General features: G+C 42.3%; 1 protein-coding gene across 1 annotated transcript in view; it reads left to right on the forward strand.

Moving 5' to 3' along the window:
- The window catches only part of ADAMTS18 (ADAM metallopeptidase with thrombospondin type 1 motif 18), a 67,671-nt gene that overhangs the window by 776 nt on the left and 53,506 nt on the right, over nt 1-13,389 (forward strand). The window contains exons 2-3 of the mRNA XM_042480906.1: nt 146-236; nt 2,923-3,239. Of these exons, the coding sequence (XP_042336840.1) occupies nt 146-236; nt 2,923-3,239 (408 nt within the window). The remainder of the gene's footprint in view (nt 1-145; nt 237-2,922; nt 3,240-13,389) is intronic.

Below are 13,389 nucleotides of genomic sequence, written 5' to 3' on the forward strand. Positions count from 1 at the left end.
CCATCATCAGCTTCATCATCACCATCACCATCATCACCATCTTCCTCCTCCTCCTCCTCTCCTGCCCCAGGCGTTCCTCCCCCCTCCCTTCCACATGTCTCTTCTTTTTTATTGCTTTCCCCCCTTTCTTCTCTTCTTTCGGCAGAGTTTGCAGTTGTGCTGCTTCTGTTGCGTGGCTTTGGTGGCAGCGCTCACCGGGGATACGGCAACCCACAGCCTCGGTGCCTTCGGTCCTGGTGGGTATTGGGAGTTGTGTATCTGGGGTGTGTGTATCTGGTGTGTGTGTGTGTGTGTGTGTGTAATATTTAGTATCTAATATTAATGAATATGTAATTATATTATAAACATATTAATTAATGCATATATATTATGTCTCTCTCTATATATGGGGTTTGCAACTTGGTGAGGAACTAGAGCTCTCTGGCTGAGAACTGATAGGTAGACTGCAAAGTCCAGGATTCAATAGGATCTGTCTATACAGTGCTATAAATGCGTACTGCATACGAGTTACTCACCTAGATCACTGTATAAGTATTCCAGGGATCTTAATGTACTCCTTGATCCTGAAACCCATTTGATTGGAAATCAGTTCCATTTGTTCCAATACTATAGATCAAGGCTGACAAGGGTCCAAAACATACTGCAGAAATAATGCATTTTGACACTTTAATTGCCCTGGCTCAATGTTAAAGAAGTTTGGGAACTGTAGTTTTGTGAGACATTTAGCCTTCCCTGTCAGAGAGCTCTGGTGCCACAATAAACTACGATTCCCAGGACTCCCTGGCACTGACCCAGTTAAAGCAGTCTCAAGTTGGCTTATTTCTGCAGTGTGTTTTGAGCCATAGACTGCTTCTGCACTGCAGGATTATTGACACTTGACAGGGTTTTTTCTGCCAAGCCTCAATGTTATAGAATTCTGGGATTTGTAGTTTCATGCAATATTTAGCCTTCTTATTAGAGTGATCTGATGCCCAAACAAACCAGGATGGATCCATGGCAGTTAAAGTGGTGTGAAACTGCATTAATCCTGCAGTGCGGCAGCAGCCTGAGAACAGGGAAATATGACCACTTCAAAACCAGTTGCTCCTAAAGATTCACATCTCTGTGAATGAAACAGAGGCAGAGACAGCTACAGATCAATACCTTGATAATATCTCTGCAGCAGTGAGAATAAAGAAAGAAATCAAGAGTATGTTTAAGATGATTTACAAGTAGCAAAACCAGTATCACAACTCAGACAAGAACACTGAAGCGTTTCTGTAAGAAGTCGTGCTTTAAAACCACTTCCAGCTTTATCTAAGAAGGAAGGGAGGGAGGAAAGAGAAAGAAAAGTAGCAATGCAGGAATATGTATGAACAGATAGACTGTGAGAGTCCTAGATTTCCAAGAGAACTGGAGATGGAAGACAATCATTTCTTTAAAGCACATTCCCCTTTCAGGATTACAGCTGATGCTCCCAACCATTGCATGCTATGCAGCCCTGTGTGTTTGCTGGCAAAGATGAATTCTGAACCCCCTTAAATAGGTTTTGCTTCATTGTATGCACACATTCATGCTGCGGGACCGTACAGCTGTGAATGGTTTGTAGCTCAGGAAGAGTGAAGCATGATGCGCTTGCTAGGGGTGTTAACAAGGACAGTGCACCCAGGGAGAGGGAAAGGCGAATCCTGGTGCGCTGGGTGTCTGCTCACTGGGGAATTCCTCCCTCTCGCAGCTGCTTACATTTTTGGCCACCAGCCTACTTAGCATCCTGAACTTCTGCCACTGGTTAGCACCTCCAGAGGAAAGTGAAAAGTTCTTGATATGTCATTCCCACTGTCTGCAAGGAGAGAAAAAGCAAGCATATCACTGCATACTGTTACAACCAATTGTGCAAGTAAAGCTATTTAAAGAGGGAAGATAGTAATAACTGCAATTTGTTGCTGTTGTGTGCCTTCAAGTCATTCTCAACTTACGGCTGCTCTATAGTGAGCCTATCATAGTATTTTCCTGTTGGGGAAAGCCACTGAGAAGACTCTATTTCATGTCCTCAACAAGCAAGTCTTTGATAGTAGCTGGACCAAGAGATAGTCCTCCGCTGTAGGTCTTAAGATTCTGGAAAGTATCCCAGATACTTATACAGGATTGTATTTGACAGCGATCATTAGTATTAGAATCATAGAATCATAGAGTTGGAAGAGACCATAAGGGCCATCCAGTCCAATCCCCTGCCATGCAGGAACTCTCAGTTGTAGTTCTAAGGCACTGTTTGTTTGTTTGCAATACAATTGTATTGTAGCAGTTCAGGCACATCTTATCACCTTCAAACACACCGGTCCATATTCATGCTGCACTGATCATCTGTTCAGATTAGGTTAAAGATATTTTTCCATGCAAGTTATTCTTTTGGTTCTGTTGGCTCATATCTCTTCATTGTATTTGTTGGTTTGTTTGATCGGGTAACCCAAAAAAATTGCATTGTTTTCATTGCAACATAGTAGTGTTAAACCGAGCGGAGGTTATCTTTCTCAACAGGAGGTCAGTTACAGCTTGAAACCGGGCCTAGCTAAGCCAGTATGGGGTGGGATCCAGGAATGGTAGGGGGGGAATGGAATAAAGCTTGAGTCTTTTGAGACTTTAATAATTTAATCTTTTAATCCAGTCGAACAAATTGTGCAGTTCCTCCTCCTGCATTTTTATAATCCTTGTGATTTACGTGGGGCCAGCTGAAATTGCTTCAGAAATATTTATGCATGCATGGCTATATCAACATAGACTATAGGCTCCAAGTGCCATATGTTGATAATGACCATGTCCTATTGAAAACCTAAATTTGAAAAATAACATACCTCACAGAGGTTTACCTTTTAGGCAAGCAAACCAACAAACAGTGCCCTTGAATGATGGTGGTGCATAGCTAACCCTGACACTTTGCTCTTCCAGATTACATCTTTGTCACCCCCGTCAAGGTGGACTCCAGTGGGTCATACATCTCGCACAATGTTTTGCACAGCCCGAGGAAAAAGCGAGCGGCCCCAAGCTCAAAGAGTTCCTTGCACTACAGATTTTCAGCATTTGGACAGGAACTGCACTTGGAACTTCAACCTTCCGTCTTTTTCAGCCACAGTTTGACAGTCCAGGTGCTTGGAAAAGATGGCATCGTGGATTCTCAGGAAAATGAAGTTGAACAGTGTTTCTATCAGGGATTTATAAGGAACTATAGCTCTTCTTCAGTTGCCATATCTACATGCGTCGGCTTGGTAAGTATGCACTGTCTCCTTAAGTACAACTCTGCCTCCGGACTCTTGTTTTGAGAAAATCTGCCCTATGCCTCTTTTAAGAGCCTGCCGAGGAATTGTATCAACCCTTATCGATAAGCCAGTTATGTTATCCATATCTGTATGGATGCAGAATTCTAGAATCAAAGTCCAGCACACTTCTTTTTACAAAGTTATCAGGGTCCTGCAACATGCTTCCCTCACTGCTTGGCTTACCCATGCCATTATATCCAGAGAGAGCGCTTTGGTTACAGATGATATTGTTCCAGGCTAAACCAGTAGCTATTTTCAATTGGGTTTTGAAGAGGCAGGCTTGATGAAAATGCGTTGAGAGCAGATGTTAATCTGTGGGAATTTCTTTTGTGCACAGTGTATGCATGCAGCAGTGTGTAATTGGCTGGAAATGTTCCAGGTTCTGCCTGTATGTCAGTATCAGGGAGAGGAAGTGTGTTGGACTGCAACTTGTCTCTCACTCGAGGCTATGTTGGCTACGGCTGATATGAGTTGCTGGCCAACAACATCTGGAGGGCCATCCGTTCCCCATTCCTGCTGTATAGGTATGCATAATGCATGTGTACTCTTTATTCTTACTTTTGCCTTTACCCACATATTTGCTGATAAGAACCATATTTGCAGCGTGAATCTTGGCTGTTATCCACAAAGATTGATTTATGATGCCAGGCACTCAGCTACTTGTTCCTCTAGTGTGGTTGGGGGCATCTACATTTTATTATGCACTTGGGTTGGATTTGGCATTGTTGTGTGTCTTCAGTATAGCTTTGTAAGCATATACCCACACATAAGTGGAATCTGGAATAGTGAGACACTTTGGGGTTTGATTTGCATCACCGGTGAGAGTCATATAGCTCTCCAGATGATGTTGGCCCCGAAGTCCCATCATGGGAGACTGCCTGCTCAGTTCTGGGGGTGCCAAAGGCTACATTTCTCTGTTGCATGCTTAAACTTCCTTCCAAGAATAATATTCATAGGGATATTGCCTCAGTTTAGAAACTCTTTTGCATTATTTCTACAAGTCAAGTTTCTTGACCTTAGCTCTGTTATTCAAAGCCAGAGGGTAGGTCCAGTTCAATAGGATACCGTTGCCAAAGGTCTCAAAAGTCAATTTGTAAAATCAAGAGTATAAAATCTATTTTTAATACTTTTTTGAATAGATCAAATAGAATCAGCAGCAAACTTGACAGGGTTGCACTCCCATTCTTTTTCTCTTGGTGATCATATACTGGAGTGACCAAGACTGATTCTGTCCAGTGGCAGCAGATTGGTTCCATATCACTCTAGGTTTGACTTTGAATTTTAAGGGAGCTATCCAAGGTACTAACCCAGCTTGGATAGTGTTTAGAACCTTGAGTCGCTCATTTGAAATTCAGTCTAAAACCTGGAGGGTTCAGTACCCCACTGACATGGAAGCCATCAGTCATCAGTGAGTCTATAACCAGTCTGAAACATGAACGGAAAGGGTTTAAATATTTGGCATCACAACTCTGCTTGTTGTTGTGTTGTTACCTGGCAAAAATTTGGTTTCGACTTATGACAACCTTATGAATTAGAGACTTCCAAAGACCCTGTTCTTAATACAGCCCTGATCAGGTCATGCAGACCACAGGGTCTGACTTCCTTAAGTCTATCCACCTGTATAGTCTTCTTTTCCTACTCCCTTCCATTTTACCAAGCATTATGTTTGTTTATAAGTTGCATAGTCCCATTATATGTCCAAAGTATTATAGCTTCGTTTTAGTCATTTTGGCTGTTTGGGAGACTTTGAGCTTGATTTGATGAGACCCATTTATCTGTCTTTTTGGTATCTGGGATTCTTTTCCAGTACTACATTTCAAATGAGTTGATTTTCTTGCTGTCAACTTTCTTTGCTGTCCAGTTTTTATAACCTTGCACAGATCTTGGCATGGATGATCCCAACTTGCCACTTTCTTCCTTGGCTTTCTGCAATATCATGTCTCTTTCCTGTTTTCTGCTACTGGTAATTGCATTATCTGCATATTGAAATGGTTGATATTCCTTCCTCCAGTCTTCATGCCTCCATCCTCTGAGTTTAATCCAGCTTCCTGTAGGGTACTTTGTGGCTCCGAATTAAACAGATAGGATTATAAAATGCAGCCTCATATGACCAATTGGGAACTATTCTGGTTCCCCATACTAGGTCCTGACAGTGGCCTCTTGTTCTTGTTAGAGGGAAAGGATCGTGAAAAATTATTATTGGAATGAAAGGCCTACCAAAGCCTTCACTTCAGTCACAGGGGAGGTGCCCATCTTCAGATGGCGAATGGGAAAGGATCAAATTACAGGCAGAAATATAGGTTTAAATCCCTTCACAGGAGGCACATGGAAATACATTCTTGGACAGCAATCGCCCGGATCTTTCTATATTAATCTAAAAGAGAAAAATATGGGAGGGAGACATGCTGTGGCATGTCCTCCCTTATCAAAGAACAGACAGGAAGGGAGAGTGGAGGGGTTCATTTGGGGCCAGTTCTTTTCCTTTTACAACAGAGGATAGTAATTAACCTTACTTCATTAACCCTGGCTGAGCCAGACAATGTTATCAGCCTATTGGGATAAGTGGCAGACAGAGGAAGGAAAAGCAATCAGGAAAGAAAAGATCCTAATCCCTTTCTGTCTAAGCCATCTCACAATGGACAAGAGTTAGCAGCAAGAACAAGTGCACAAGCTGTTGTTGCTTCCAACAGTCCAGAGGACAGGTTCTGCATCAGGACAACCAAGTGATGTGGTCTGCCCATTTCTTGTAGAGTGATCCAGAGTTTTTCATGAGCTATGCCAGTGAGTCCCAAACATTGCTCCTCCAAGTGTTTGGGACTTCAGCTCACAGCTCAGCCAACAGTCAGAAATTCTGTGTGTTGAAGTCCAAAGCATCTGGAGGACCAAAATTTTGGGAACCACCCATTTACCCAAGCAAAGGCTTTGTTGTAATATGTAAAGTACAGGCACCAATAAATTGCTTCTGAATGTTCCTAACCATGAAATTTCTATGATCAGACTGCCTATGATGGTCTGCCCTAGTTGAAAATAACAGATTTGGGACAAAGCATAATGAAAAATGTATGTCAAACAGGCTACTTTTGGATCCTAAAAGTGCCTCTACATAATTTTTTCAAACGATGATGTGCTGTGTTAACACTGTCACAATGGATATCTATACAGTTGCGATCCGCAATCTTGAATACTCATGGGGGGGACAACTTTCGTTATTTCCAGTGGGGTGCATCCCCATGGTGCGCGCCCTGTGCTCACTTGCAGGGCTTAGATATGTGTGAGCCTCCGTTTTTGCTGGGAGTATGGACTGCATCCTCTGTAAAAACAGAGGGTCAACTGTACTTATGATTATAGCACTAATAAGTCTGCTCAGAATTATGTCTATTTCCATCACATATACTCCCAAGCATAGTGGTTTGAGTGTTGAACTATGACTCTGCAGAGGAGGGTTCGAATCCCCGTTCAGTCATGAAACCCACTGGGTTACCTTGGGCAAGTCACATGCTCTCAGGAAGGCAATAGCAAACCTCCTCTGAACAAATCTTCCCAAGTAGACTCCATGATAGAGTCACCTTAGAGTTGCCATAAGTCGAAAATGACCTGAAGGAACAAACCCATTTGGGCCTAACACATTGTTTTGATCAGGTCCTTATGGACATCCACCATCTGTACTCCCTCCTCTCCTTTTCCCCCAACTACATTTTGTCACTTGGTTGCCCTTTCCTATTTGCTTTGTTCGCTGCAATTAAACTGAAAGTGGTGTTGCTTCTACATGGTTGGTAGCACTAATCTTTCCATTGTTCCTTTCATTAGCAGAAGCTTCTCCCCAAGAAAACTGCAGTGACCCATTCTTTGAAGCATGGAACATCACAATGTGATTTTGAAGCAATTGTATTTCAATAGACTGCAGGGATTCTTTGATCTCACTTGTGTGAGAGTGTTCTTCTTTTCTTTTCTTGGTGTGTGTGTGAGAGAGAGAAACTGACAGAGAGTTGAGAGAATACAGACATTGAGTTGTTTGCTTGTTGCTTTTGCCCACATAGACGATTAAGGAAAAAGAGGAAAATCCTGTGTGAAATCTAAGAAGGAAGAAAAATGACCAAAGACCTGTAGCATGTGTCTACAGGATTTATTCACATTGTTATTTTGCTTTACACAAGTAGACGTTTTTATGGCTGCTTCTGCAGTTTGACACCACTTTAATTGCAATGGCTTAGTGCTGTGGGATCATGAGAGTTATAATTTGCTGTGAGACCAGAGCTCTCTGACAGAGAAGGTGAGACATCTAACAAAACTACAAATCCCAGAACTTCATAGCATTGAGCCATGGCAGTTAAAGCAGTGTCAAACTGCATTATTTCTACAGTGCAAATGAGGCCTCATAAAAGAGGCTTTATATGAAGTTACAGAAGGGTTCCATCTACAATTTTAGACAGGAGTACAGAGGGACCGCCACTTTATCTGGGCTTAGGGGAGGAGGACCCCAGTGAAAGTGGAAAACCTGTAAAGATTTGTTTTGAGATTGGCCATTACTTTCCCCTGAGGCTGAGAGCATGGTCACCCAATGGATTTCATGGGTGTGCCAGGAATGGATCTCTGCTTTCCAGAGTCATAGTCCAAGGAGATTATCTCACTGTCCTTTTTTGTCCTTCCCTCCTGACCTAGGCATGGGATGAAAACTAAGAACGGATAGTCTTGCACGCCTCCATGCCCAGGCCACAGGCATCCCATATCCAATCATAGCATCCCGTACCCAACCATGGCATCCCATACCTGATCCAGACTTTGCAAAGAATGGGAAAATCCCATGCTTTCAAAAAGTTCTAGAGAAGTCTGGATGGGGTATGGGATGCCATGATTGGGTATGAGATGCCTCCGACTTGGGCACCGAGGCATACGATAAAATCCGTGCTTAAAAGTTTTCATCCCACACCTAGGTTGGGAAGGAAGGTTGGAAAAGGGCAGTGTGATAATCTCCCAGCACTCAAACCACTATGCCACACTGGCTCTCTGATGCTGCCGTATCATGCCATTTGCTATGTATAGCATAAACTGGGGACAATGTTGAAGATGTCCCTGGTAAGAAGGAACCTAATTCTTGTAATAAAATAATGATTTGTGTAGACATAGCCACAATATCATTTCCTTGGTTTAAAAAGGGGGGGGGCAATTACGTTACCGTCTGCCTTTCTGATTCTATCTGTGGAGAGAGGGATTTTGCTTCTTTCTTGCCAAATTAATTTTTGGCAGGTCTACACTTCCATTTAAGGTGCACAGCAAGCGTTCTGCACTGGCATACTCTGATATTGATTTGACTAGCTGTGCTGCGAACTGCCGAAAGCTAAATTAATTTTGCTTTCAAACAGTAGGGAATAGGCTAGAAAGTACCAAATGTACTTTTTAAAAAACAGCCTTATAAAGTTGGAAATTGTACTGATAAGAAACAGGTCAAATAGGAATAAAGCTCAGGCTTTCAGGTGATAACAACAAGTGTCATATTGCTGAAATATTCCCCCCAGTCTACTTCAGCTGCTGTTGTCAGATACAAACAACCTGTCAGCTCTTGGAAGAAAAAAAATCTTGATATATGGATTTCCAGATTATATCAGTGTTGAGAAATAATAATATTAGGTAGACATGTCTTTGTTAAGCCTATATTTTCCGAATAAGATTTTTTTTCAGGTACCAAAAAATAGATTATTCAAGTGGATTAAAGAAGTCCACTATTGGTATGGCAAGGAGAGCTCTCAGAGATGGTTCCCTAGAAGCATCAATAGCTCTGTACATTGAATGTGGGGAGAAGGAAAAAAAAAATGGAATGGTTATTCCTAACATCCATTGATTTTTCTGAAAGTCTGTACAGATCTGCATGCGTGTGTTTGCTTTGAATTTGCCTGTTGATGTATGGTGATCCCATGAATTTCATGGCATTTCCTTAGGTATGGGATACTCAGAGATGGTTCTGCCAGTTCCTTCCTCTGCAATACAGCCTACAGCACCTGATATTCATTGGCGCTCTCCTATCCAAGTACTAACTGGAACTGACCCTGCTTAACTTCCAAGATTCGATGGGATCTGGATCCTTTAGGGTATTTAGGCAGACCCTATCCATACTTAAATTGTTGATGGATAGGATTACATAACCTGTGTGGTAAATAACCCTTGTAGTAAATATGGTAAAGTAGGATATTATTATCCATTCTATAGCTAGGCCTAATGAAGAGTTCTGGAGAAGGCAAACCTTACTTCTTTGGCGATACTGTAACGAAAGTGGTCCAATAATGGTATCATCAAACCCTGGTTTTAAAATTTTCAATTATGCTGCAGAAGAAATGAAGCCTTTGTTGTGTTACAGTTGTAATGCTTTCATTTCATAATTGGAAAAGGTCAATTCATTTCATGCTAATAGTTATTTGCAACTAGCTGCTCCTAAGTTTTGAGTCGTGTACCTGTCTCTTTCTCCTTTGCAGCTACTAGGAGTTTGGGGCAGGTTTTAAGATAAAGAGGAGTTCAGTTCCCCTTATGCTTATCCAAGTGTGTGTGTGTGTACCTTGGCTGATTGCAATGAAAGAAGAAAATATTCTGGAAGACCAGGGCCCATTCACAATTACAGTGCTATTGTTCCAGTTTAACTGCCATAGTTTAGTACTGTGGAATCCTGGCATTTGGAGTTGATGGGATGGAATTGAAACTTCTCAGTCAGTGAGTTCTAGTACATGCCCTAGGATTGCATAGGTTGATGTCATGTCAGTTAAAGTGGAATTATCGCGCTACAATTGCGTAGTGTGAATGGACTGCTGATAAATGATCTTCCATGTACTTTGGCCCTTGAAGACACCACTGGCAAAAGTCCAAAATGTCAGAAGAATAAATAGGCCGTCAAAGCCAAAACATAAGTATCTCAATGGCTTCTCTCTCTCTTTCTCTGAGCGAAAGAGAGAAAAACATAACACCCACCAACAGAAAGAGAAATATACTTATAGTGGGGAGGAAAGGAAACTCGTTCTGCACCATGTTCCTAACTTTGCACTGAAATCTATTTTTTTTCCTTCAAAGGGATTTTGGATGTAGGATGTTATTATCCGTTGCATATGCTTTAAATTAGCCTAGTCCAAACCGCAGGAAATGTTTAAAGTTAATATTGTAATTGACAATGTTTCTCATAGGTAAAAATACATTAAAAAGTCACAATTAAGAAAACCTGCCAGTAGTTGGAAACTGTGACAGATGAGAAGTCTGGGAAAGTTTCTAAGTGAGGAAGGAAAATTCAGAAGCATAGCACCTGCTATAGTAAAGGTTTCTTTTCTGTGCATGAATAAGAGTAAGCAAGGCAGAACAAATCCAATGTGAAAAAACGTTGTTTTGTTTGATAGTAATACACCATTGTCAATCATGTCATACAGCATTTTATAAGTAAATGGCGGGTTCAGAAGAGGTCTGGATTTGAGGTTCCAGTCTCTCCTGGGAAGCTTCCCTCTCCATGCAAAAAGGCATGGGTCTTTCTGGAACAATGGTGGTTTACAGACTGCCCTTTTGGGGCGGCCTGTTCCCGCCTCTTTCCCTGCCAGATCGGGGCCTCAGCTGCCACAGCGGCAGCCTCCAAGGACCCGATCCGCCGCTATCCAGGCCACGGGAAAGCAGCAAAAGGCTGCTTCCCCGCAGCCTGGAAAGGAGTGTCCTTGGGGCTTCATGCCCCAAGGATACCCAACAGCGGCGGGGACGAAGAGAAAGGGGCCACTCGGCCCCTTTCTCATTTGTGTTATTAGCGTAGCCGTGTAAAGGCTGCACCAGCGACACAAACCTGAAAGGAGCTCCATTTCGGAGCTCCTTCCGGCGCCGCAGAAAGGGTGCCCCAGGCGCCCTCGCACGGCGCCAGGACATCACTTCTGCACTGGTCCATTTGGAGGCGGCACAGTCATGATGTCCCAATGGCAGTGCCCATGTAGAATGGGCGCCACCATTTTGTATGTACTAGGTACATACTAGGGTTAGGGCGTCCAGAAAGGACGCCCTTTCCTAACCCTAGTACGTACCTAGTACGTACTTTTTGCCCGTCTGTAACACGCCTATATTGCAATGGTGTTGGGCAAACGATAATGCCCCATAACCACTACTTACCTTCTAACATGTCACAGGTGAACACTGGAACAGATCCAGCCAAGCAACATCAAAGTGTGGTCAAGATGGCAAAGGTTACTAATGAGAAAGAACTCAAAAACTAGGAGAGGCTGCAACAGTTTGCAACAGCCTACTGGGAATGGCAAGATTATTCTCTCCTCCTTTCCTCTCTTCGTACTAAGTGGAAACTACCTTTGCACTTTAAACTCAGCTTTCAGCAATTGCAATAAACTGAGGATCAAGGAAGAAAGTGGGAGGAGGAGAGAGAAATTGGTACGTTTTTAAAGCAGCTGAAAAAGAGGGGATAAAAGAAGAATGATTAGGACCTTTCATTTCTGACATCTAGTTAGCCAGCTAGCAAGCCAGCCTTTGCCATCCTGTCTCTTCCCCTCTCCCATATTATTCCAGGGGACAGTGCCAATGGTGTATTCAAGTCTTTTACTCCAAGTCTCAAGTCCTTGCAAGATACTTTCAAGCTGAGTCTCAGGTCTGGGAGCCAACTCTAACAGAAAAAAAAGTGGTGTTGGTAGGGTGTGTATGTAGGGTGTGTATCCAGTAGCTAGATGGAATTGTGTATAATACTACACTTGGTACACAATACGGTAAGCCAGCTCAGTAACACTGGGGTCCCTCCTGGTCATTCTGCTGATTTGGGACCCAAAGTGCTGCATGATGGCTCCATTTCCAGAGAGGAGATAGAAGCACAGGAAGAAGAAGAATTGTAATTAAAACCAGTGTCAGGTAAAAGTTGCATCTAGAAGAAGTAGACGCAAAAAGAGTTTTATACAGGATACTCCCCAAACCACCATAAAATTAAAGATTATGGATGTTGCTTCTTAACAAGGGATCCTCCCAACGCCACTGTCAAATCATAGGCCATCTCTATATCCTATGATTTGGTGGTGGTTTTGTTGGCATGAAGATGTGGAAAGATCCATGGTTTGCGTCCATCTTTTTGTGGTGCAAGTGCTATGTTTGTGGCTTTTTTTTTTTAAAGGTCTGGGCATTCTATCAATGTATAATATAAGATTTAATTTGAGCTTATAACAAGATGGCTTGTTATGCATATTCATATCCATTCATGATGTACAAGCTCCAAGTGTTACCCTTGTTGTTTGTGATTGAAAACCCCAAAGCAGCCATTTTTCATTTAGGTGGAAATATATGGTGTATCTGCACTATTTTGTTATATTCACTCCATACAAGTTTAAATGTCATGGCTTCATCCTACAGAATCCTGGGATTTGTAGTTTGGTAGGGCATTAAGAATTCTCTGCTAGAAAGCTATAATCCACAGTCCAATGACTCATACAGATATAATGTCAAATACTACCATTAATCATTTAGAAGACCAGGGCATTGTTTCTCATTGACATTTTTGAAGGAAGATTTTGTAAGGATAGCTTTGATGGGGAAAAGCAGAGCAAAGATGTATATCTGCCCTCTAAATAACTTGGGCTTCAAGTCCTAGAAGCCTGAAACAATATGACAAATGGTAACGGTGTCTGGAAACTGTAAACCAAAATATCTAGAGGCCCAAATGTTGCCATTCTTGAGATGTTCTCCCTGAGACGATAAAAACAGTAACCATATCAGGGACAGACACAGTGCAGACTGGGGCTGCATGCTGTACCAAGGTTGTTTTTGCAACCCTAAATGCCTCCAAACTCTCTTACACACCCTTTCCTTGTTATTTGCAGTCAAGTTGACTTAAGGAGGCCATATGGATGAGAGATCTCTCAAGAGCTCCCACCATCAACTGCCTTCTCAGCTCTTGAAAACTCAAAGCTATGGCTTCCTTAATTGAATTCATACACCCGAGATGCAGTCTTCCTCTTGTACTACAGTTTCCCACTTTGCCAAACATTATTACCTTTTCCAGTACGCCCCATCATCTTATGATATGTCCAAAGTAAAACAGTCTCAGTTTAATCATTTTGTCTTCTAGGGAGGCTTCAAGCCCTATTTGCTCTAGGATTCCATCTTT

Source organism: Sceloporus undulatus, chromosome 8 (genome assembly GCF_019175285.1).
Source record: "Sceloporus undulatus isolate JIND9_A2432 ecotype Alabama chromosome 8, SceUnd_v1.1, whole genome shotgun sequence".
NCBI classification, from domain to species: Eukaryota; Metazoa; Chordata; class Lepidosauria; order Squamata; family Phrynosomatidae; genus Sceloporus; species Sceloporus undulatus.